Here is a 23177-nt window from a genome sequence, read left to right as displayed (position 1 = left end):
CTGGCGGGGCAGGAAGTTGGGGCGTTTTTCCGGAGGCCCCCGCCCCGCTGCCCCTCCCCGCTTCCTGCCCGCGCCCCGCGCCCGCCCGGCACCTCCGCTTCCTTCCCCTTCTCGCAGCCCGCCCGGCTCCTCCTTTCCCCCCGGCACCGGCCCCGCCCGGCCCTCCCGGCTCTGTCTGTCTGTCCGCGCGCAGCCGGCGGACTCCCCGGTCCTCGCACCTCCTGCCGGGTCCCGCCTCGCCGCGCCCACGGGCGGGGGCCGGGATGAGGCCCGCGCCGGGGCAAGGGCAGCCTCCCCTGCTCTCAGTCTCCGTGTGCCCTTGCTCTTCCTCTTTCTTCGCCCCTCTGAGCGTCCTGCCTTCTGTGTCCCTGTCCCCTGGTCCCAGTCGCTCACTCCCTCTCCTGTGGGGTCTTTCCCTCCCTGGCCTGTTGATTGACCCTACTGTTCCTCCTCTGTCCCTCTTCCCCTTATAGCCCTTCTCCCCCTCTCTCATCTTTCTGCATCGCTGTGTCCTACCCCCAATTTTCTTTGCTTTCTCTGACAGTCTCCCTGGCCAGCCTCTCCGTGTCCAGTTTGCAGTGGACCGTCTTTCCTTCTGTCTCTTCCTTGCTGTCTCTCTTGCCCCCTCCTTATGCCTGTGCCTTGGATTCCCGGGGTCCGAATCATCCCTTCTTCCCTCGCTGGCTCTCCTGACTGCCTCTGTACCTCTCTGCCTCTCTCCTTACTTCAGTGACTCGGTTTCACAGCCTATCACTTCCCCCTGGGTTTCTTCCATGTCCTCCCTTCAGAACAAGCCCCACAGTATAGTCCACTCTTTCCAGAGCTTAAAAAGGCAATAAAAAAAATTTGGTGGCCATGATACCCCTTCCATTTACCCCCTTTGCTTGGGGACAGAGGGAGGGCTGAGGCACTACAGGGGGCCAAACCAGTCCTTCTGTTGGGGTGGGGGCTTTGCCAGGAGACTTCCTGTTCTGGGGGTAGGGGGGTGGCCAGGTCAGGCTACCTGGTCCAGGTGTAGGGAGTGGGCAGGGCATGGCTTGGGCCCAGAACACTGGGTCTGAAGGAGAAGGGGGCTTAGGCCTGGACTCCTGGGTCCCAAGGAAGGGGGGGGTGCATCCTTGTGAGATCCATGACTCCTGCCAAGATCTGCAGTTGGGAAGGATTTATTATCACTAAGTGGCCATGACAGATCCGGGAGGAGGGGGTGACACTAACGAGGCTGTTGTAATCAGCTCCCCTAGAGGCAGCGATTAAGGGCTCATTACCCGCTAGGGAGGGAGCCTGGGAAAGGCAACAGGGGAGGGCTGGGTTAGTGGGGGAGGGCAGTCTCCAGGGAAGAGTGGGACACTCCGAGGGGGAAGATGACTCAGGAAGCTCCCAGGAAAGAGGAGAGAACATTCCAGGAGAGAAGCTGGAGTTGGCTGCTCGTAGCAGGCAGGATAGGTCTGGCAGGGTTCCTGTGTAGAGGGAGGAGTCACGGCTTCTCCAGTTGGACATCTCCGATGTGGAGGCTGCCCACGTCCTGGTAGGTACCCTGGAGGCCCCTGGAGATGTCCTCATACATGGAGCAGTCATCGATGTTCAGGCCCTGGAGGGACACCATGGGGCCAGGGACATCAGTACCCTGACACCTGGGATCCCTGCCTTCAGTCAACCCCAGGGAGGGACCCCTTGCAGGGATATGTTGGCAGGACCCCCAACATACGTATTCCTGCCTTGTCCCCACCGTCCACTTACTTCATAAAGATTTTCATCTTCGTAGTCATCCTGGGTGTCCACCCCAAACCTTTCATTCTGCCAGCGCTTCTGTGGGGTTTGAGTGGGTGGTAGGAGGAGTGAGTAGGAGGAGATGGTGAAGACTTTTTCAGACCCTCCTGGATGCCAATGGTATTTTTCCAGAAAGGGTATGGGACATGCCCAAGGCCATGTATAAGCTATGTGACAGGTCTCTCTGGGTTCAAAGCTAGTGTCCTTTTGACTGTCTCCACTGCATTATTATTCTTCAGGATTGACAACCACAACAATAACAGTGAATAATAATAGTTGGGCTGTGGCCTGCAGAGACCAAGTGGCAAGGACTGAGTGAGGACACAAGTCCTGTGTACCTTGCTGTGGGCTACATCTGCAGGGGACTGCACTTCTGGGTGCAGGCAGGAGGATGAGAGACCCTGGGTGAGTGAGCATCTCTCTAAGGAGGAACAGTGGGGACACAGTGAAAGGGGAACAATGAGAAGGACCCTCTAGCCCACACCACTTAAAATGCTCTTGTTGTGTTAGTTCATTTAACCCCCATCTCCCCAGAGAGGTGCATGTTTTCATTCTCCCAAGCTTTGGGGGACGGAACCCTGGGGGTCTCACCCTGAACAACAGCAGTGTCCCCGGCACCACAGCACAGAACAGCAGGATGATGCCCTCGGCTGTGATGATGCGGTTCTTGGTGCCCTCTCCCATGTCCAGGAAGGGTCTGGGGGGTGGCTCTGTGAGGAGGGGTTGCTGCTTAGAGCCTTGGCACCTCCTGTCCCCCAGTTCCTTCCTGGTCCTCTCCCTCCCCCGGCCAGGCCCAGAATCCCTGAGCCCCAGAACCGCAGGTGCAAACATCAGTCACTGTGTTCATCCAGTTCCAAGCCCATGACAAAGGCACTGGCTCTATTCCCACTTCACAGATGAGGAAAGTGGTGTCCTAGCCAGGTGGTGGGGGACAGGGCGAGGCTACTCACCTCGAATACGCAGGTAGGTACCGCAGGAAGACATTGATTTTCCATTATCTTCCACTCGGCACTGGTACACGCCCCTGTGGCTCTTGTTCACTTTTGGAATGGTCCACTCGCCCTTGGAGCCTTGGCCTGAGCCCAGGAACTGGGGCGGATAGGAGTGGTTGCCCTGGATGAGGAGCCACCAGGTGACATTGGGCCTGGTGGCATTGTTCTTGCACTGGAGTCGGGCCTCGTCCCCCATCCTCACTGTCACAGATGGTGGGCCCCCATGCACCCACAGGGCCTGGCATCCAGGGCCTGCAGAGAGGTGGGTTGAGTCAGGGACTAGGGGTGGGGATGCAGGCCCCCGGGGTAGCCCCAGTGCCCCTGGAGCACGGCCCCTCCCTGCTCACCCACTTTGTGCTTTGGCCTCTTCAAATTCTGACTTTTGAGTGTTTGATTTCCTAGGACTAAAGTGTCCCTGCCTAGACAGCTCCTCCCAGAGTCAGTGCAGACAGCAGCGCAGCCCAAGTCCTTCTGGTGCATGTTCCCACCCGCAGCCTCAGGCCAGCCCTGCGCCCAGCACTTCACCCAGGGTAACCCCATGGCAGAACCCGTAGTCCTGGCTTCTACTGAATGTGTGGTGGGGGGCGGCTGAGGCCGAGGAGCAAAGGGGGTTGCCCAGCATCAGCAAGGTTGGGGCTGTTCCAGTGGCTCTGGGGCTCAGACTCCCAGTTCCCTAGGCCTGTCCCTGCCTGGCACCCAGCAAACAGTCTAGGCCTGCCTTGGCTTGTGAGCCTGGACCTGTCCCCAATTCTCTGTAACTTGAAAGTGTCAACCTAGGGGGCCTGGGAGGGTTTATCCCTTCCCCGGGGCCCAGGATTGGGAGGCGGGCATCCCAGGGTGGAGACAAAAGTGTCCCAGAGGGAGGCAGGGGTGGCCCAGTGGCCACGGTAGTGTCTACTCTGGCCTCCTCCGGAAGTCCCAGCTCTCAGACTCCCCAGTTGGCTCCACTCGGCCAGCTCCCCATCATCTGGAGGTAGGAGGAGGAAGGTGGGAAGTGGGGAAGACAGATGAGTTGGGGAAGGAGGCTGAGCAACCTCATGGTCACAGGCTTCAGACTCAGACGTGAGCTCCAGTCCTGTTCCTAGGGTCACTGGGGAGAGTGACCTTCCTCTCTGAACTCCTCAGTCAGTGTTCTCACAGCCCTTGCCAGCTGGCCTTGGGTGGGGGAGGGGAGGAAGGAGGGACTAGAGATGAGGCATGTCCTCCCCTCCTCCCACCCCACTTGCCCTCCCCCCGCCCCCCCTCACTGAGAAGGGGCTGCCTACACAGAGGGCAACTTTCATTTAGGGTAGAGGAGAAAATGTTTGCTCCCCTTTGGCTCTTAGTGCCGCCGCCCCCAAGTCCCCTTCCTGCCTGCAACTATGGTGTTCAATCAAGAGCCACCTTAGTTCCTCATTTTGACTTGTGGGGACAAGCAGGGGGAGGGGGCCTTCTAGGTCCTCCCTCCCTCCATGGGACTGTGGATGCCCAGTCCACTTCCCGAGCCTCCTCCAGCCTTCCATGGTGGCTCCAGCCTTACCGTGGCCCAGCTTCGATTGGTCAAACCAATAGCTGCGATTTCTGCAGGGGTCTTCCCCAGCTCCCCCTCCACCGGCCCCCTCCCTGCCCCCACTACCTGCGCCTGTCCTCCCGCCCGCTGGCCTCCTTCACCCCTTCACACAGCACCTGCCCTTTGGCCACATACCCAGGCAGGCTGCGGACAGCAAGAAGAGGCCGCAGATGGTGGCAGGCAGAGCTGGAAGGACTCCTAGACCCCCAAGCATCTTCTCCCAACTGGTAGGTGATTCGTGCTGCAGCAGTTTGGGGTACCAGATTCCACTTCAAACCCCGCCCCACTTCCTGCCCTACCCTGCCGCGGAGATAGGCTCCACTGGTCTTCGCTGCTAGGCCTCTTGACTGCCGGCCTGGGGGCAGCCCCTGCCCCTTTGCTTCAGGCTGGTAGCAGCTGCCCCAGAGCAGGGAGAAACTACTTTCTGCACCTGCAGTGGCCGCAGTTCCCCTGAGGCGTGGCTGCTGGGTGGGGGCAGAGATTGGTTCAGGCCTGGCTCAGCACTGGGAGGTCTGGGGACAGAAGCTTGAGGGAGCCAGAGTTCAGAGTGCTGGCTGCTGGCAGTCTGTGTGGTGGTTCTGAGCTCCGCTTCTGTCTGCTCCTTGACCTTGGGCAAAACTTGTTCCCCTCTGAGCTTGTTTCCATACTTCTCGGGGTTGGGAACGAGGATTTTCCCTCTTCTGAGTCTTGGCTATTTTTTTTTTTCAGTACTAGAGATCAAACCCAGGGCCTCGCTCATTCTACGCAAGAGCTCTATCACCGAATTGCACCTCCAGCCTTGGCCTTGGCATCTGTAAATCCACAAGTTGAGGAGCAGAGGATCTCCTTGACATTGTGACATGAGACGCTGTGCTCAGCACCCAGGAGTTAGAACCATATGAGCACTTTACTAGAGTTCTTTTTTTCGGGGGGGGGGGGGGCGGGGGAGTACCAGGATTGAATTCAGGGACACTCGGTCATTGAGTCACGTCCCAGCCCTATTTTGTATTTTATTTAGAGACAGGGTCTTACCGGTTGCTTAGCACCTCGCTTTCTTACTGGAGTTCTTTTACATGGGTCTTCCCACATGGGACAACATAGGTCATTCGCCACTTTACAGAGGAGGAAACTGAGGTCCTGAGAAGGGAGGTTATCACTTTCCCGTTGTCATACACTCTAGGAGTGACCTTGAGGGATTCAAAGGCACCTTTTTGTCCCAGGTTTTTTTGAGCCTATCATGCTTGGCCAGGGAAATGAGGTTTGAGTAGGGAAGGGGGGAGTTGTTGAGATACCTGTGAACAATTAGGAGACCCATGTACACACACACACACACACACACACACAGAGAAAATTCATGCTGGGTGCAGTGATGCATACTTGTAATCCCCACAACTTTGGAGGCTAAGGTAGGAGGATCACAAGTTGGAAGCCAGCCTGGGCAACTTTGCAAGATCCTGCCCAAAAAAAAAAGTGGGGAGCTGCGGATGGAGCTCAGTGGTCAGTGGTAGAGTACCCCAGATTCAATCTCCAGTGCTGAAAAGAGAAAAGATCATGGCAGGGAGATTTTTATTAGCAAAAATCTAGAAGCAATCCAAAAAGTCATTTACAGGAGAGTGGATTCACGGGTGGTGACAGTCAACCAACCAAATACCACAGAATAGGGGAAGCGTCAATAGGCTGCCACTCAAATAATTCGAGGATGAGAAAAAAATCTAGTGTGATGCAGTTGACTTGTTTTCAAAAGGCAAAACAACACCGGGTACTACTTTAGGATACAAGCCTGTAATGGTGGTTTAGTCCCACATAAGGTGACAAATGCCAGGTTCTGAGAGGGGTTACTTCTCAGGGAAGAAAGGAGGACGGGGTTGGAGCACACAGAGGACTTGGCCAGTTTGGGTCTTATTCCTTGTGTTTCATTTTTGGTTTGTTTCTGTGGTGCTGGGAGTGAACCCAGGGCCCTGTGTACACATGACATGTGCTCTACCACTGACCTGTACTGCCAGACCCCCTTGTGTTGTCTCTTAAGCTGGGTGGTAGGTGTGTGGGTGGCTATTATGTTGTTATGGATACTCCTTTGCATGCCTGAAGTATTTAATTTTTTTAAATATATTTTTTAGTTGTTGATAGATCTTTTATTCATTTATATGCAGTGCTGAGAATCGAACCCAGTGCCTCACACATGCTAGGCAGGCGCTCTACCATTGAGCCATAACCCCAGCCCATATTTTTTTTTTTTTTATTTCTCGGTGGACACAACATCTTTGTTTGTATGTGGTGCTGAGGATCGAACCCGGGCCGCACGCATGCCAGGCGAGCGCGCTACCGCTTGAGCCACATCCCCAGCCCCCCCAGCCCATATTTAATAATTTTTAAAAAAATGCAACTGTCACCCACAGAAGAGCACGGGCTTCAAGAATCCAGGATTCTGGGACTTGCATCTCAGTTCTGCCAACTCACTGGTCATCTGAGCCTCAGTGTCTTCTCTTATAATATGGGTACAATTCCTGTTTGTGAAAGTGCACAAATATTATGAAGGCAGCTCCTAGGACAAGGTTAGTTCTTTTCTGTTTCTAGAGACCTGCCCTCTTCCTTCCAGAGGCCCAGATGTTCTGTTGGACCCCTGCCGTCACTGAATAGCAGGTTGTCAGCCCCTCTGTGCCTCAGTCCCTCCTTTTAAGGCCTTCCCAGGAAAAATCATGGGTCCAGAGCTGGAAGCCCTAGGAATTCACATTTTTCAGCGTCTTTCAGAAGCTGTTTCCAGGCCATTGGCTGCCCCCTAGCGGTTGGATAGGCAAAGCTGCAGGATTTCAGGCACATGGTCCAGTTTACTTAGCACCTCTTTCTGGTGCCCCACCCTGTGCAGACCAGATGCTTGGCATTGGGTCCTTATATTAGCTCTGGGAAGTGTTTTCATCCTTGGTGGACAAAAACAAAAAACAAGATTCCAGAACTGGATGTTGACAGGTCTGGGGTCATGCCAGGGAGTGTAAACTCTTGTACTTCATTTTCTCAGCTTTTTTTTTTTTTTTGATAGTGCTGTAGCAGGACGGGGCTGCAAATCCTCCATTAAGCTACATCCCCAACCTATAGCTGCAACTTAAAACTTGCCCATCTCTCAAAACTCTCCACTCCAGGTTTTGCTTTCAAATGGATCTGGGTTAAGTATTTTGGGGGCTGGGTACCAGGTGGTCCTAATTGCCCCACTAGGGACCTAAGTAACAGGGATTTCTTCAGGTGTAAACTTCATGGGTCCAGCCCTGTGCAAAGGTCTAATAGTTGGCTCCATCAACACTTCCTTCCCAAGGCCACTACCCTAAATCGAAAAGCAGAGGCTCAAGTAGGCCCACCCTGCCCATGCAGGCCCATAAATAGGTACCAGTCTAGAAAATCACTTTGGGCAGCAGTGTGCACCTGTAACCCCAGCAACTGCAGGAATGCAACCCAAGTAACTTGGTGAGATCCTGGAGGGGCTGGGAATATAGTGCAGAGGCTAATTACTAAGGGTTCTGTCCTCAGCAAAGCCCCCAGCAGAATAGCACCAGTTCTGCAGGTCTCTCTTCACTTCCTCCCAGGAAAGACACATGGGCTCTAGGACCATCCCTATTCTAACAGATGTCACCTCTGCAACCCAGCATCAGATTTGTCACTGCTTAACCAGTCACCCTTTGTTTTCTTGTTCCAGAGAATTGCAAACACAGGACATGGGGGAGGGATATAGTCCCCTCACCCACTGCAGGAAAATGTTCAGTTAGGGAGGTGTTTGAAGTGGGAAGACTGGCCTAGTGCTCTGCCAGCTACTGTTCAACATAACCATTCAGAGACCCCTGGTCCCTAGGAATGTGCTTTCAGTCAATCAAGAGACCCAGACCAGAATTACGAATGAGGCAATTTATTAACCCAGCATCCTTTTGTTCTAATGCTTCTTGTTGGCAGCTGCCACCTGTGGGAAAAGATTAAGAATTCAGATGAGTGGTGGGGTCTCTACTGTGCACTCCACTGGCTGCAGTAATAAGCACACTAAATTCTAGATGCCAAATGTACTCATTTAATCTTCATAACTGAGGTCATCTTCCCATTTTACAGGGACTCAAGCAAACGGATGAGTCCAATTCTGCCCACTGCCCCATGAGGGGAATGCTAACCATCAGCACAGATGTTTGCACCAGGCTCTCTTCCAACTCCCAGAGGGCGGACACCTTTCATTCTTTTGTGACACCTAAGTGACTACACATTTCAAGGCTTCTAGGAGGCCTGAGCCAATGATTAGGAACCAACACAGAGCTCATGCCAGGACCCCTTAGGACCTGGGGCTCCTGCTGTACTGCAGCCTGTGGAATCCTCACCCCCAGTTTAGGCTGGTGAGAGTGGGTCATTCCATGACAGGGAGATTATAGGGGTGAAGGGACTTTGTCCGAGTGTCATCCACCCAGGATCTGGGGCCTGACCCAGCATGCTGAACCCACCTGTTGCCAAGTAAGCACAAGATATGGGAAATGGAACCACCAGTGTGTGGGGGCAGATGTGCCCTATAGAGGCCAAACAAAACCTTGGCCTGGGCTCCCTCTACCCCAACACCCAAATTTTTGATCAACTTAAGCAGAAATGATCTTTTTTCTGCCCCTGGGCAGCCCCTTCCTGAGGTATGCCCTTCAGGGAAGGAAATAAGTCACATCTACAACAGGTTCTGGAAACTGGGGGAGTGACTGAGGGTCCCACCCTGAACAAAGTCACATCTTACCTGTCCAGCGATTCTGTCCAGATCTCTCTGTCCCTGAGGTGTCAGCTTGCGGCCCCTGAAGGAGAAAAGAATCTTAGTCATTCCCTGTTGAGTACAGGCTCTCAGCCCCCTCCTCTTGGCCACAAGCCAGGCTTCCCAAGAAGGTACCTGGCAGAGGGACCACATACCAGCTCCAGCCAAGTCCCACCCAGGCCCTAGTCAGTTGCATTCCAAGGAGCTGGGGGTAGGAGCACGAGCTCTCCCGGGAGCTGACTGGGTGTCGTTTGTGCAAGCATTAGATCAAAAGCCCCGAAAAATCAATTCGGAAAAGTTAACGAGCAGGCTAATGAAAGCGGACAGTCGCTAAATTACCTTCCTGGAGCCTGAGTAAGTCAGCCAGAGAGGTCGGGGTGAGGCCCCCTCACTGTTTTGCTTTTCTGTTGAATGCCCTGCCTGGCCGTGAGAGGAGCAGGTGGGAGGCACCCGACAGCTTCAGTGTATGTGACCTATGGTACTGATAACCTGGCCCCCAGGTTCCCTTTCTGCTTACCCATCTTGGTCCTTCTCTACCATCTTCAGTCCCTCCAGGGCTTGGAGGACGCGGCGGGCCACACTCTTAGAGCCTCTGCTGAAGTGGCTGGGCATGACACCATTTCTTTGACGTCCCCCATAGATCTTGGTCATGGAGCCAACCCCAGCACCACCCCGGAGGTACAGATGCCGTGCTGTAGAAGCTGGAGGTGGAGTGAGAGGGAGCTGAGAACATTTCTTAGGCACATATAACAGTTCAGTGAGACAGCTAATCCTCACCATTTTAAGTGGAAGAAGTGGAAAACACATGATGACCACTTGATGTGCCCAGAACCAGCCCTCCCAGTTTGTCAAGTCACTATGTACTCTAGGCAGGAATCTGAGGCATGGTGAGGGTGGAGCCTAGTCAATGTTTTAAGAAACTGACCATATCTATATGCCTGAGTAACAACAGGGAGAGGGCAGACACCCTATGTAGTGGATGCTCCCAACTTGGAACCCGCAGCATGCCCTCCAGGACACAAGGGTTCTTATCCCTGGACTGGCTTGATCAAGTCTCCCCCGGGGGCCAGCCTTGTTGTCTAAAAGGCAAGTTCTAGCAAAACCCAGAACTGCTGTGGAACGGGAGCATAGGTCTGCTAGACCCTGTGCCAAATGCCCTGCACACAATCACTCATGCATTAAGATGGCCTCAGAAGCTGGACTGATATAGCCTTAGGCAAACCGCTTAACCTCACCAGGAGCAGGACAGACAGTCCTCTAGCCATCATATAGCTCTACCAGCTGGGGAACACAAGGGCCAGAATCTGCTCAAGTGAGCTCTCTTCTGGTTCTGAAAAGCAATAGGGTGAACCAGTGATTCAGTTCAAAAACTACTGACTCAGAGCCAGAGGCTAGGCAGTGTTCTCTGTGTACAACAAACCAAGTGACCAGGGTACTTTAGGGGTATTGTGTCCAATTACAACAAATAAATAAAATCATTCCATCAGTTTTATACCTTCCCAATTTACTGTAGGTCCTATCTCTGCCCTGGGGACTTTTTACTGTAGTTCCGCCCCTCTGCCCGAATCAAGAGACTATCTTGGCATAAACCACTTCACCCCTAGTCTTTAAAAAACTCCATCCCAGAATGAACAACCACCTCTGTCCATGGGCTTTCATCTGGTTGTGTCCTGCTTAGGAGACCTGCTCTCCTGCTAGGGCTTAAGGGCTGGGGAAAGAAGGATAACCTCAGGAAAGGTAAGAAGCTGTGTATCAGAAGTAGTACAGGCAACCTTGGTCTTGCTGAGCCAGGACCAGTGCCCAGAGATCCGGGGTCTCAGCCTGGGCTCAATGTGCAAAACAGGTGGCCAAACACTGAGCTAACAGGCAGGTGGGAGACAATCTCAACGGGGCTCCTTATTAGTAGTGCCACAAAGTACATATATCCAGCTGTCAGGAGGTAGGTACAGTGGCACCAAAGGAGACCATTAAATTCAATCCCTAAATACAGTGACTGGTGGGAAATAAGCGCCATCAAAGCATACTAGTTCTTTCAATTGGGGCTCACAATGGAGAGAGAGTACAAGGCCCTGCTACCCCATTATTTTTGACCCATAAGAAGTGAAGGAGCTCTACTATAAAACACCAAGTTCTGGAAAGCACCGGCCTTTTCCACCCCCTTGAGACCTGGGCCCTACTGCCACACTTTGGTGGAATTAAAAAAAAAAAAAAAAAAAAAAATCCAGGCCATTCTCGATGAATTCGTAGGCGAGTTAGGCCTTGTTACAGACTGAGAGCCCCACAGGCCTTCTGTACCCTTGTACATTCTTAGAAAAGGGGGGAATGGCTGTGTGTTCCTGCTGGGCTGGGGGGACAACAGCACTCTGCACTTGAGACAAGCAACCCAGCTTTTTTGAGTCACCATAGCACCAACAGTTTATGCTAATAAGCACAGACTGGTGGTTGTATCCCCACCCTAGTCAAAAGCGGGGGGGGGGGGGGGGGGGGGGGGGGGGGGCGGGGCAGCGGCTCTGCCTGCCCGCCCTGACCTTTCTCTGAAAAACCAAGGAAAAATCACGTTCCTGATCTTGATTCGCCTCTTTAATTTTTCTGTGATGCTTCCTAAGCTTCATTTCTTCTACTAACACAGCACGACTGAATCCCTGACCCTACACAAGAGTCAGAAGGACCAGCCTTTACCCTATAAGCAGTCTTCAAGTATTCTAGTCTGATCTTGAGCAACAGAGCCTCCCTTTAGAGATTATCTGTTCTCTATATCTCCATCTCATTGCCTGGAAACTTGATCCCATAGTCCTGCCTCACATCCAGACCACCTTCTGCCACAAACTTCTTTATTTCCCACATCTGTATGTTTCTTCACTCTACTCCAGCCTCTACCTCCTGAGGGGGCAAAACAGGCCAGATCTCACCATTCAGAGAGAGAAAATACAGCCTAGAACCTACAGTCAGACAGAGCTGGCTTGCCAATGCTCCCAAAGCTGCTTGAAAAGTCACTCTACCTCTCTGTACCCACATTAGGTGAAAAGCACATTAGATTTCAGAATAGATATCAGTAAGCAAGCATCTTTTGTAGTGGATTAGAAAATAACTTGGCTTCTGCTGCTGTAGCAGTGTAAAAAACAGGCACAACAGCACCCCAACTCCCTATATCACAGGGCCATTGGGAAAGTGAGATCTAAAAGGGAGCTTTGGGAGCTCCCGCTCCACTGGAGGGAGAACACACACCCAGTGTGAGATGTCCAGGGAAGGGCCTGCTAAGCAAAGGGCTGCAACTACTGTATCATGACCAGCAGATTCATCTAGGTTCATCACCAGGGTCTTGATCCCATTTTTAAATCATTCCTCACCTTAAAAAAAAAAAAAAAATTGGTATTTTGGAGGAGTCCTTTCCAAGCAGCGTTAAGGATGTATTTTGATATCACTACCTGGCTGACCCTGGACCTGTTACTCAACCCTTCTGAGATCAACTGTGAAGCAGGCAAAAGCAATTCTACTTCAGGTTTTTAGTACATGCAAAATGTCTATGCACCTCAAATAATGGAAAGAGCTATTACGTTGTTCTAAACTTAAATCCAAAGTTTCTTTAATCTCTCGAGGCACTGCCAAAAAACACTGAGGACATGGTGTGTCATTCAGGTCTTGTCACTGTTGTGCGCCCAGGGAGCCAGCTTTCCTTCACCACCCCCACCTTCCCTTTTTTGGTACTAGGGATCGAACCCAGAAGTTTTTAACACTGACCTTCATCCAAGTCCTTTTAGTTTTGATAGGGTTTTGCTAAGTTGCCCAGACTGGTTTCAAACTTGCAATCCTCCTGCCTCAGCACTCTGAATTGCTGGGATTATAGGCATGTACCATCCAACCCGACAACCACCCCCGTTTTCTAAAACTATAGTGGTGGGTGGGTGGATATGCTACCCATCCTACCCACCTCACAGAGTTGATCTTTTAGTCCTCAGAGGTCAGAGGCTGTGATGAGTCATGTTGGTCCCCTGTGCCCAGTCCAAGGCCTGAAACAAAGTGGGCCCCATGGACATTTGATGCATGAGTGCACAACAAGTCTACAATATGTTGTCAGAGCTAACCAACTTGTACCAAGGCTGAGGCCAACTGATCTCAGGGTCATTCCCGAAACCTGCCAAACTGTCTCCTATCTAATAATGACCTTTGCTAGTTTGGAGCCCCCACTTCACAAAGGGAGATCAGAGAGGTCAAGATCCCATAGAAGACCTGTGCAGAGGCTGTCACCTTAATACAACCCAGCACTGACCCTATCCCTGTAAGTTAGACCTACAGAAGAGTGCGTGATGTGTATACAGTCTAGAAATGTCAAAACAGGCAAGAATTAGCACTGTGAAGTTAGCAAATGTATTTATATTACAACTATAAGATTTAAAAAAAAAAAAAAAAAAGACGAGAGCTGCCACGACAGCAGAGGGTAACCACAAGGTCAGGGTGTTTTCTTTACAGGCACTTAGAAGTCAAGATTAGAGCAAGAAGTTGCCCAGATCCCAACCACGAAGTAAGAAACAACTTGCTAGAGACAGCAGGCTAACATGATGATCTGAATAACAGAAACAAGACAGAAGACTTTAATTACTGTGCAATGGGCGCTTCTAAAATTTTGACTGCTTTAAATTCATTTAATCTTCATGATAATCCTGCAATAGTACCATCATTAGCTCCTCCATCATTAGGATTAGAAACTGAAAACATAAGCAAATTAAGCAATTTGTCCAAGCTTATGGTTAAGCAATGGACATGAATCTGACTCCCCAAATGCAGAAGGGATGTTGCCTCTCTCAAGTGAAGAACTTCTAATTAAACGTGACCACCAATTTGACACCAAGCTTTCCTCAAAGCTCTTAAAACCGCAGTTATTAAAGTCTCAAGTCACATAACATGTGGCAACACAAAAGTCTCTCCTACTGCAACCTTGGGAGGGAGCAAAATGGATTTGTGCATGGGGTCACCCAGCTTCCCACCCTTAGCCAAGGGCCCACACATATTCCTCACCAGCTCGTGTGTAGAACCAGTTCTCATCGTAGGGAGCAAGCTCTTTATGCTTGGCCAGCTTGACTGTGTCCACCCATTCGGGGACTTTCAGCTTGCCAGACCTAGGACAGAAAACAGGAAGGAAAACAAAATTCAGGAATCTCACTAACAATTTTACCCATATGACCCCTTCCTTTGAACATAACTTTAGAAAGAGGTTCCAAGACACAAATAAACAAGCTGAAACGCAAAACCACCAACCCAGGCCTCATACAGAAAGTGCACTCTTCACATGGAAGCCCCGCACAAATCTCCCCTCCCTCCCTGAACAGGGAGCCTGGCGCGCTCACGTGCCAACGGACAGACTGCGTCCACTGACCTCAGCCCCCACACTCACTTTTTAAGGAAGGCTGCCAGAGCTCTGACGAACTCCTGCTGGTTTACGTCTTTTACAGTAACTCCGGGCATCTGTGAGAGAAAGTCCGACATGTGACCATAAGGTCTGGTGGAGGTCTGAACGAGGGTCCGGGCCCTGGAAGCCAACTCGGCTCCTCGGCGATCTAAACCGCAGCACCCGCGTTAACCCCCAAGGCTCACTTCAACTCCGGCCCTGGCTCCCGTGGATCCCACAGAACTTACTGGCGCTCGTCTCTGTGGGTCCCACCAGCCCGGCCTCAGTTTGGGAGCTCCCTGCACAACGCCACCCCTCAGCCCCGGGATTCTGGATGCCCTTACGCACCCCTCAGCTGCCCGCCAGGCCCTCTCGGTTCCGGACCGCGCGGAGCAGGCATGTCCGGGCCTGCCGCTCGCACGTGGTCGCGGCTTCTGGGGGCGGGTCGGCCCCGCGCCGTGCTCACCGGGGCCATGAGGCACGCACTCCTGAGCCGGGAAATTCGGCCCCGAAGCCCCATGCCCAGCCCGTGCCGGAGCGCCAGCTTACCGTGCGGCCTCCGCGCTGCCAGCCAGGGGAAAGGGAGCGACGGGGTTTCCCGGGCGCACAAGTCGGGCGTCAAGTCTCGCGATACTTCAAAGTTCTCGCGATAACGGGGCTAGAGTAGGCGACTCCGCCTGTCTCAGGGCAAACGTGCCTTCATCTTCGCTCAGGTGGGAGGGTGTATGGTGAGGGATAGAGGAGCAACTGGAAATGCTGCTGGGGGGCGCGCGTGGAGGCCAGTGTTTCCTTCCAGCCTTTCCTTTTTTCCGAGAGGAGCGTTAAAGAAGAGGGAACTCCCATCTGGAGCTGGGGGAACCTGGCTTTGTTGGCGTTGTGGTGGCCGGCAGGAGTAGCGGTAGAAGATACTGAGGGCGGAAGCTCGGGGGAAGTTGAGTGGGCGGGAAAGAAGACCTGGCCTCAATGGATGACCCTTTTTCCGGGTGGAAGTGACTTTTCCATGGCCGGAAGTGAAAGTAGTAAGGGCGGAACTGCGACAAGAAAACTAGGGGAAGGGCAAGAAAGAAATGAGGCCACTGCCTTTACTTCTTCCATCACCAGTACTCGCGAGAGCAGGAGCTGGAATCTTCACCCTTCTTAGGGCGGAAATTGCTTCAACTGCTCCTTGGTGACCAGAGTGGGAATGGAGGCGGGGAGTTAAGGGCAGGGACAAAGAGGCAGAAGCGGGACCTTCGGAGAAGTTAGTTAGGTCTTCCTCCTAGTGCTGGAATCATTGCTCTACCCTTAGGCTCACTTGGCCCCTTTCTCGCCCCGCTCGCTCGCTGACTTGTGTAATTAGGCAGAGCGCTTGCCTCCCCACCCCACCACGCCCTGCGCCCTTGGGCTTCGGTCTCACTACTGTGACACACACTCCGAGGTCCCAATCTTTTACCTACTTTAAGTGACTGTTCTGGCACGTGGTGCGCCACATATTCCAGCAACAAATATTTTGAGTGCTTACTCTGTGCCAGATACAAGTAAACATTTGGACATTTTTCTTGTGGCTTGTCCTGTAGTAGTACATGCATGATCTCACATGATCTTTTTTATGAGGCCCAACCACCAGAGAACGTGAAGGATAATTGTGGTCCAAAAAAATTATGTTAGCTTACTGCAAAAAAGAAACACATGTATATAGCCATTTTCTTATATTCAAAAGACAATTTAAAATATCAATTTAAAAATATAAAAATTTCTCAAGTTGAGATACATGCTGTATGCAAAAATGTCTGTTATTTATAAGCCGTTATACTAGTATCTATTAAAAAAGAAAAATCTTGGGCCTGGGAGAGTACCTTGGTGGTAGAGTGCTCGCCTAGCATGTAGGAAGCTTTCTTTGGGTTTGATCCCCAGGATTGAAAAAAAAAATTAACTATGTTTCTAGCATGATAAGATCATGCATTTACTTATCATGCATTTAAATCCTGGTTTTACATGCTGTTGAACCCCATTTCTCACACTTTGAAAACACAAGAATATTTTTAGTATCTTGACTTTTTTCCTCCCAGAAAAAAAATATGTCCTTGAATATGTATTGTCATGTATGCTTAACTGGAAATTTCCATTTACTTGGATAATTTGTTCACTTTTTAGACATTTCTAATACCAGTTCTAAATCATTTCATTGTGGCCAATTCATGGAATCATTCTCTATATCTCTTTTTAAAAAAGAGATCTCCAAAGTTAATGTGGAGTACCGTATAGTACAAGAATGGCGTTAGTATAGGAATTTGGGAAGGGTGAAGCTTAGGTAAAATTTATGGTAAACAGAGTTTTGATGAATTTAGGTACAGTGGGCCCTATGTAATTGTTAGCATCTTGTCTGGTGGAGAAGCAGACTCACAGTGCTGATTCTGTGGAAATAAAGGGTTAGGATAAATGTGCATTGTTGTCTCTAGGAATCCTTTCTCTGAAGTTCTCATCTGGGTTGGAAATCATGACTGCTTCTCTGTATCAGAGTGACTTAGACCCTCCAGGTAAGCATGAGCTGCCCATTCTTGTTATTTCTATGCTTTTAAAGAGCTGACTTTCTTATAGTCTATGATTTCAGAGATCATGGCTTCTCAGCACTGTGTCCTTAGTGTTAATTTTTATACCTGTTAGATTTTACAGATACATAATAAATAACCTTGCTTGGTGGTTATACAGTAGGCAAGTGAGATTTAGTCCAGTCACTTACATAGCCAGGCATGATGTCACAGGCCTGTATTCCCATCCCAGGAATCAGGAGGCTGTTAGGAGGATCCCAAGTTCAAGGCCAGCCTCAGCAATTTAGTGAGGGCCTAAGCAACTTAGAGAGACCCTATTTCAAAATTAAAAAGGGCTGGGGATTTGGCTCAGTGGTACAGTACCTGCTTAACATATATTAGGATCTTAGTATGATCCACAGCCCTCCCCCCAAAAAATAGATTTGAGGCTGTGATACATATAGACAATGGAATATTATTACTACTAAAAATAAATCAGCTATTAAACTATGAAAAGACAGAAAGCCAGGCATGTTGGCACATGCTTGGAATCCCAGCAACTCAAGAGCAAGAAGCAATTTAGCAAGCCAGCCTCAGCAACTTTGTGAGACCCTGTCTTGAAATAAAAAGTAAAAAGAGCTAAGAATGTTGCTCAATGGTTAAGCATCCCTAGATTCAATAACCAGTGCCCCAGTCCCCAACCCTCCCCCCCAAAAAAAGACAGGACTAGAGAAAACTTTAATATGTATAATTTGATCAATCTGAAAAAGCCACATATTATATAATTTCACCTATATAGCATCCTGGAAAAAGGCAAAACTTCAGGGAGCTAACAAGATTAATGGTTGTCAAGGTTTTGTTGGGGGGCGGGATGAATAGATGTTTCTCAGAGGAGTTTTAGGGTAGTGAAATTATTCTCTTTGATATTATAATAATAGACATATGTTGTTATGTTATAACCCAAAAAATGCATACCACCAAGTGTGAACCCTAATGTAAGCTGTGGACATTGGGTGAGTTGTGTTAATATAGACTCATCAGTTGGAAAAAAAATGTATCACTTTGGTGTAGGGTGTTGAGAGAGATGGAAACAGTGGAGACTGTGTATGTAGGAAGAGAGTGGTGTATGTAAACACCACTTTCTTTTTTTTTTTTAAAGAGAGAGAGAGAAGAATGAATTTTTAAAATATTTATTATTTAGTTTTCGGCGGACACAACATCTTTGTTTGTATGTGGTGCTGAGGATCGAACCCGGGCCGCACGCATGCCAGGCGAGCATGCTATCGCCTGAGCCACATCCCCAGCCCCATAAACACCACTTTCTACTTCATTTTGCTGTGAATCCAAAACTGCTCTAAAAAATAAACTACATTAAAAGAATGACTTGAGGGCAGGAAAAACAATTCCTAAGGTATTGGAAACACCTTTTTTACCCATATATTCTGAAATCTCACAAAGAGGTACTGAAAACAGGCCTTGGCCTCTGGATTGTTTTAAAATTTTTTTTTTTGTCGTGCTGGGGATGGAACCCAGGACCTTGTTGGTACTAGGAGAACACTCTGGCATTGAGTTACACCCCAGTCTTAGGTGCTGTCCTCTGAGAATAGTTATTCTGGGCATAGAGATGGACACAGATGGACACAGGCATAGTTTAAGATAATCAGGTCTGTTAAATAGGGGGCAAGGACCCCTAAGGAACATAAGGACTCTGACTAATGGGTTCAATAGAGATGAAAAGGATAATCTTGCTTTAGGGAAGAGCTTAGGATTTTCATGAGTCTATGCAGGACATGAGTTTTAAGGCTGTGTACATGTGAACATTTGTCATGAGCTGCAAAACCAACTACATAAGGCGTCATGGTTACAGAATGAGCCTACATGTTATAGTTTAGATGTGGTGTCCCCCAAAAGCTCACGTGTGAAACAATGCAAGATTTGGAGGAGAAATGATTGGGTTATAGACTTAACCCAATCTGTGAATTAATTCCTAATGGATTAAGTGGTAACTGGAATGTGGGTGTTGTTGCTGGAGAAAGTGGTTCATTGGGGGTGTGGCCATGGGGTATATTATATATTTTGTATCTGGAGAGTGGAGTTTTTCTCTCTGCTTCCTGATCACCACGTGAGCTACTTCCCTCCACTACACTCTTCAACCATGATGTTGTGCCTCACTTTGAGCCCCGAGGAATGGAGCTGCCCTTTTGTGGACTAAGACCTCTGAAACCATGAGCCTCTAAATAAACCTTTCCTACTTTACAGTTATTCTGGTTGGGGCTTTCAGTCACACCAGTGAAAAAGCTGACTAAAACACTACATGATCCAGGAACGAGGGTCTGAGGATAACCTGGACAGGATAGGTGGTGTGATATCATGGCTACCTTGGACTGGAAATGTGGTCAGGAATGGACGAAGTTTGAGTAGGGCTGAAGTGAAGGGAACATGAATTCTCAAATGGCAGAATTGTGAACTGTGCTCCTGAAATAAAACCTGGGTATAGCCCAGCATGGTGGCCCATACCCATAATCCCAGTTACTTGGGAGGCTGAGATGAAAGGATCACAAGTAGAGTGCTTGCCTATATGCTTGATGCCTTGGGTTCACTGCAGAGTACTGCAAAACAAAATTAGCTTGGCATGGTTTCACATGCCTGTAATTCCAATGACTGGGGAGGCAGAAGCAGGAGCACTGCAAGTTCCAGGCCAGCCTCTGTAATTTATCAAGACTCTATCTAAAAGTAAAAGATGAAAAGGGCTAGGGATGCACAAAGTGTAGTGGTTCATTCCTATAATCCCAGCTACTTGGGAGGCTGAGGCAGGAGAATCTCAAGTTCAAGGCCAGCCTCAACAAGTTAGCAAGGCCCTAAGCAACTTGGTGAGACCTGTCTTAAAAAAAAAATCTTAAAAAAAGGTTTTGGGGGCCCTGGGGATTTAGCTAAGTGATAGAGCACCTTTGTATTGAGTTTCCAGTACTGCAAAATGAAAAAAAAATGTATATGGCTCTGGGGAAGGGTCTTGTGAGGAAAGAAAGGAGTATAATGGTGCTTCATATTTGAAATCATTGGTTATTTCTAGAGTGTTGAGAGAGCATGTGAAGGGGAGAGACTTACTCAGTACTCCAGTGGACCATGGCAACACCATTCCCAACTTTGCAGTGGCAAGTGGGAAAGAGGGTTGTATAGGAAAAACAGTGCTCACAGTCCACTGGCTAAAATCTCGGAGGCTGGTTTTCTCAACTGTGGATGAAGAGTGCTGTACTCAAAGAGGTAGCAATGTGGAAGCATGAACAATTTTTAAAAAAATATTTATTTTTTAGTTGTAATTGGACACAATACCTTTATTTTATTTATTTATTTTTATGTGGTGCTGAGGACCGAACCCAGGACCTCACATGTGCTAGGCGAGTGCTCTACCACTGAGCCACAACCCTAGCCTGCATGAACAATTCTTAAATTTACCCCATTCCTAAGGCTGACCTCTTTCAGGAGATCTGCCCGACTCCTCCAGGCACCAATGAGAGGTACTAATGATTTGGAAAAATACTAGCATTGTTGGGGAGGTGGGCTCCAGGGAAATGGAGGTCCCTTCTCATGCCATCCTTTTCCCAAAATTATACTCTCATTTTCTTCCCAAATGAGTGACCCTGGCATACTGGGGAACCTTGGTCAGCCCTGAGTAGCAAAGTCTTAGCATAGTCTGAGTAACAGTGATTCCCTGCTTTGTGACTTCTGTCACTGGGAAAGCATGGCACAGCAAGGCTTAGGCAGGTCTATTAAAGGGCAATCATATATCTAAGTTATAACTAGGGAGTAAAAGAAGATGTCAAGTGGACTTCAGTTCGTTTGATATCTTGCAAGGTCTCCTGAGAAGTGTTGCAGGTTTGTCACTCTGTAATCTGTTAGGAGCCACCTTTGTAAGGCCCTAAATAAGAACAAGCTGTAATTGGACATCATCACTACCAATAAATAAAAAGAGTAAAAAGGGGCATAGGTAACATCAGGAAAAACAGTCAGTGACCAGGCATGTCCTTTGAACTTTCTGTCTGCCCCTTCTAAGGGTGGGTATGGATAGGGTCTCCAGGTCTGCATATCTTTAGAATAGCGTAGCTCATAGGTCTTCATAAGTTTGGAACATCTCAAGGAGACTCAACAGCAGAAGACTAAGAAACAAATGTAGGTAAGCTCTTATTAATGATAGCTTGAGTAGAAAAAGCAAGACATTTTTGAAAAACTTTGATTCATATCTATCCCCTGGAGATAAGATTCTGTGCTTTATAAAAATTATCTATTAATTCATTTGAGGACTGGAAAGGAGAAGGAATCCTCCCGAGTATTGCTTAGAAAATTTCCCTAAAATTTCAAGCAAGTCACTTTACTTCTTTTAGCCTCTTCTTTTATTAATAAAATGGAAGTAATTCACAACTTACTGAGTTACTGTTAGGATATACGTGTATCAAATATAGTGAATACTTAATAAATGGTAATGATTGTTTGGAAGAATTCTTCCAAGCTTAGACACAGAAACCTCCCTAGTTCAGGAAAAACTCTTTTTGATAAAGACTAACTTGGTGCTTCCTGTCCTGATTGGCCTCAGTTTCTCCATCTGGAAAATGTCATCTTAGTTTAGCATCAAATTGACATTCCATTGACCAAAGCTGGCCTTTGGGTATGTTTTATTTGGCCCACATAAGATATAAAGAAGAAAAATGTGCCAACATTAAAAAAATTAAGATGTTGAACATAAAAAAAAAGTTTCTCAATTTTATTTGAAAAATCAGAAGATGTGGCAACTCTGAGCCCATGTTTCTGCCTGGCAACAATCCACTAGGGCCAAAAATGTCTGCCCCTTTAAGTAAAGCATGTATTTTCAGTTTGCTAGCCTTTACCTCCCCCTTTTAACTCGCTTATATGGTCTGCTCAGTCCTGTAGGTATTTCAATTTATTGCCCTCTGGATAGCAGGAAACTGTTATATGGTCATAATAAGAATTCCAAGTTTGTGCTTATTTGTGGTATTTTAAAAAAATATTTTTTAGTTGCCAGTGGACCTTTATTTATATGTGATGCTGAGAATCAAACCCAGGGCCTCACACATGCTAGTCAAGCACTCTACCACTGAGCCACAACCTCAGTCCTTATTTGTGGTATTTTTTCGTGGTACTGGGGATATATCCAGAGCCTCAGGCATGCAAGGCTCAGTCCTTGTAGTAAATCTTAAATAACTGATTTTCATTATGAGAGGTGAATTGAACAAGTCCTTTCTGTCAGGATAGACAAGGTTAGGCTATAGTAACAGATAATCCCCAAATCTCAGTACTTAAAACAACAAATGTTTATTTTTTGCTTATTCACACAAACCTAGACACATAATGAAAGTACTCTCCTGTTTTCATATGCATGGAGCAGACATGAGTGCATAGGTATATACAGAACATGAACTCATGCAGAAAAGTATTTAGATACTGGTCAGCTTAAACTGCACAACTCTTTGTTTCTTGGATACTTAAAAAGATCCTAGACCCAAGGAAGGGTATGAAAATATCCATCTTTGGCCAAGGAAATGCCCACACTATAAAAGGAACTGAAAGCTAACAAAGCACCTGAAAGCTTAAAAAAAAAATCCTGAAGCTTGTAGTATATTAAATTCCATGCAAAAATCTGTAAGTAAAATACCAAATATGCAGTGCCTGTGGGCTATTGGTTTCCTGCCCCAGTGAGGCAGCCTCCACCTCTGGGCTTTTAACTCAGAAGGGAGATGGACCCCAGGCGCCCAATATGCAGAGATACTGAAGGAGCTGGGCTGGGTCGGAGAGAGGGGCCGACAGGTTGGAATCCTCTTCCTCCAGCAGGAGCTACAGGCAGGAAAAGGTAGAACCTGATCATATCCGTTTCCCCTCCCAGCAGATCTCTGTTTACCTCATCTGCTCCACCTCACCCTTGTTCACCTGCTAACTGCACAGACCTCCTCTTGCTGATTTCCTCACCTCCAATCTTGCCTTCTCTAGCCCCTCCATTAAAGCTACCATATTTTTCTTTCTCAAGCTCAGGCTCTCTGGGATATATCTTGCCAAGTTTAGAAACATTTCTTGGCTCCCCTTTGTGCACAGTTGTTTGGGTAAACTCTTAAACCCAGCATGCCATATCTCCACAATCAGAAGCCTGTCTGGCTGCATCTCTCCCTATTGCAGCAATTCCTCTAAGCCAATCCACTATTGGAACAGAAAGGCTCTCAGCCTTCCCTCTCTGTCCACAAATTGA

The 23177-nt window shown here is 48.7% G+C and overlaps 4 protein-coding genes across 11 annotated transcripts in view; 1 reads left to right on the top strand and 3 right to left on the bottom strand.

The window, feature by feature from the left end:
* Positions 1–1147: 1147 nt before the first annotated feature.
* Cd79a (CD79a molecule) lies at positions 1148–4741 on the bottom strand. The gene is made up of 5 exons (XM_046455569.2): positions 4444–4741; positions 2718–3011; positions 2359–2477; positions 1738–1806; positions 1148–1588 (listed from the first exon to the last, which is right to left on the bottom strand). Exons 1-5 carry the CDS (start codon positions 4520–4522, stop codon positions 1475–1477), a joined length of 675 nt encoding a protein of 224 aa, XP_046311525.1. The 5' UTR covers positions 4523–4741; the 3' UTR covers positions 1148–1474.
* A 3419-nt stretch (positions 4742–8160) lies between these two features.
* Positions 8161–15054, bottom strand: Rps19 (ribosomal protein S19). Its single transcript, XM_046455459.2, has 6 exons — positions 14970–15054; positions 14427–14497; positions 14051–14151; positions 9555–9738; positions 9026–9080; positions 8161–8227 (listed from the first exon to the last, which is right to left on the bottom strand). Exons 2-6 carry the CDS (start codon positions 14495–14497, stop codon positions 8201–8203), a joined length of 438 nt encoding a protein of 145 aa, XP_046311415.1. The 5' UTR covers positions 14970–15054; the 3' UTR covers positions 8161–8200.
* Lypd4 (LY6/PLAUR domain containing 4) overlaps positions 14930–23177 on the top strand; it is a 21216-nt gene continuing 12968 nt past the window's right edge. For all 5 annotated transcript variants that reach the window (XR_009227922.1, XR_006854169.2, XR_009227921.1 and 2 more), the window contains exons 1-2: positions 14930–15588; positions 16859–16936. The gene's annotated coding sequence lies outside the window, so the exon portion shown is untranslated. The remainder of the gene's footprint in view (positions 15589–16858; positions 16937–23177) is intronic.
* Positions 22228–23177, bottom strand: part of Dmrtc2 (DMRT like family C2) — a 15505-nt gene continuing 14555 nt past the window's right edge. For all 4 annotated transcript variants that reach the window (XM_046455456.2, XM_046455453.2, XM_046455454.2 and 1 more), the window contains one exon: positions 22228–22771. In XM_046455456.2, the coding sequence (XP_046311412.1) occupies positions 22659–22771 (113 nt within the window). In that variant the 3' untranslated portion in view covers positions 22228–22658. The remainder of the gene's footprint in view (positions 22772–23177) is intronic.

The sequence above is a fragment of the Marmota monax genome, unplaced genomic scaffold, assembly GCF_021218885.2.
Source record: "Marmota monax isolate L192 unplaced genomic scaffold, Marmota_monax_Labrador192_F-V1.1 WCK01_AAM20220418_F8-fsc00149, whole genome shotgun sequence".
Taxonomy (NCBI): domain Eukaryota; kingdom Metazoa; phylum Chordata; class Mammalia; order Rodentia; family Sciuridae; genus Marmota; species Marmota monax.
The sequence above is the reverse complement of the archived record's forward strand: the minus strand, read 5'-3'. Positions and strand labels throughout refer to the sequence as shown.

Coding starts and splice junctions, on each gene's coding strand:
- Cd79a (XM_046455569.2), bottom strand. CDS start 4,522: ATGCTTGGGGGTCTAGGAGTCCTTCCAGCTCTGCCTGCCACCATCTGC. Junction 1,807..2,358: donor GGACACTGCTGTTGTTCAGG/GTGAGACCCCCA, acceptor CAAACCCCACAG/AAGCGCTGGCAGAATGAAAG. Junction 1,589..1,737: donor AAGATGAAAATCTTTATGAA/GTAAGTGGACGG, acceptor GTGTCCCTCCAG/GGCCTGAACATCGATGACTG.
- Rps19 (XM_046455459.2), bottom strand. CDS start 14,497: ATGCCCGGAGTTACTGTAAAAGACGTAAACCAGCAGGAGTTCGTCAGA. Junction 14,152..14,426: donor CTGGCAGCCTTCCTTAAAAA/GTGAGTGTGGGG, acceptor TTTCTGTCCTAG/GTCTGGCAAGCTGAAAGTCC. Junction 9,081..9,554: donor GTAGAGAAGGACCAAGATGG/GTAAGCAGAAAG, acceptor TTTCTCCTTCAG/GGGCCGCAAGCTGACACCTC.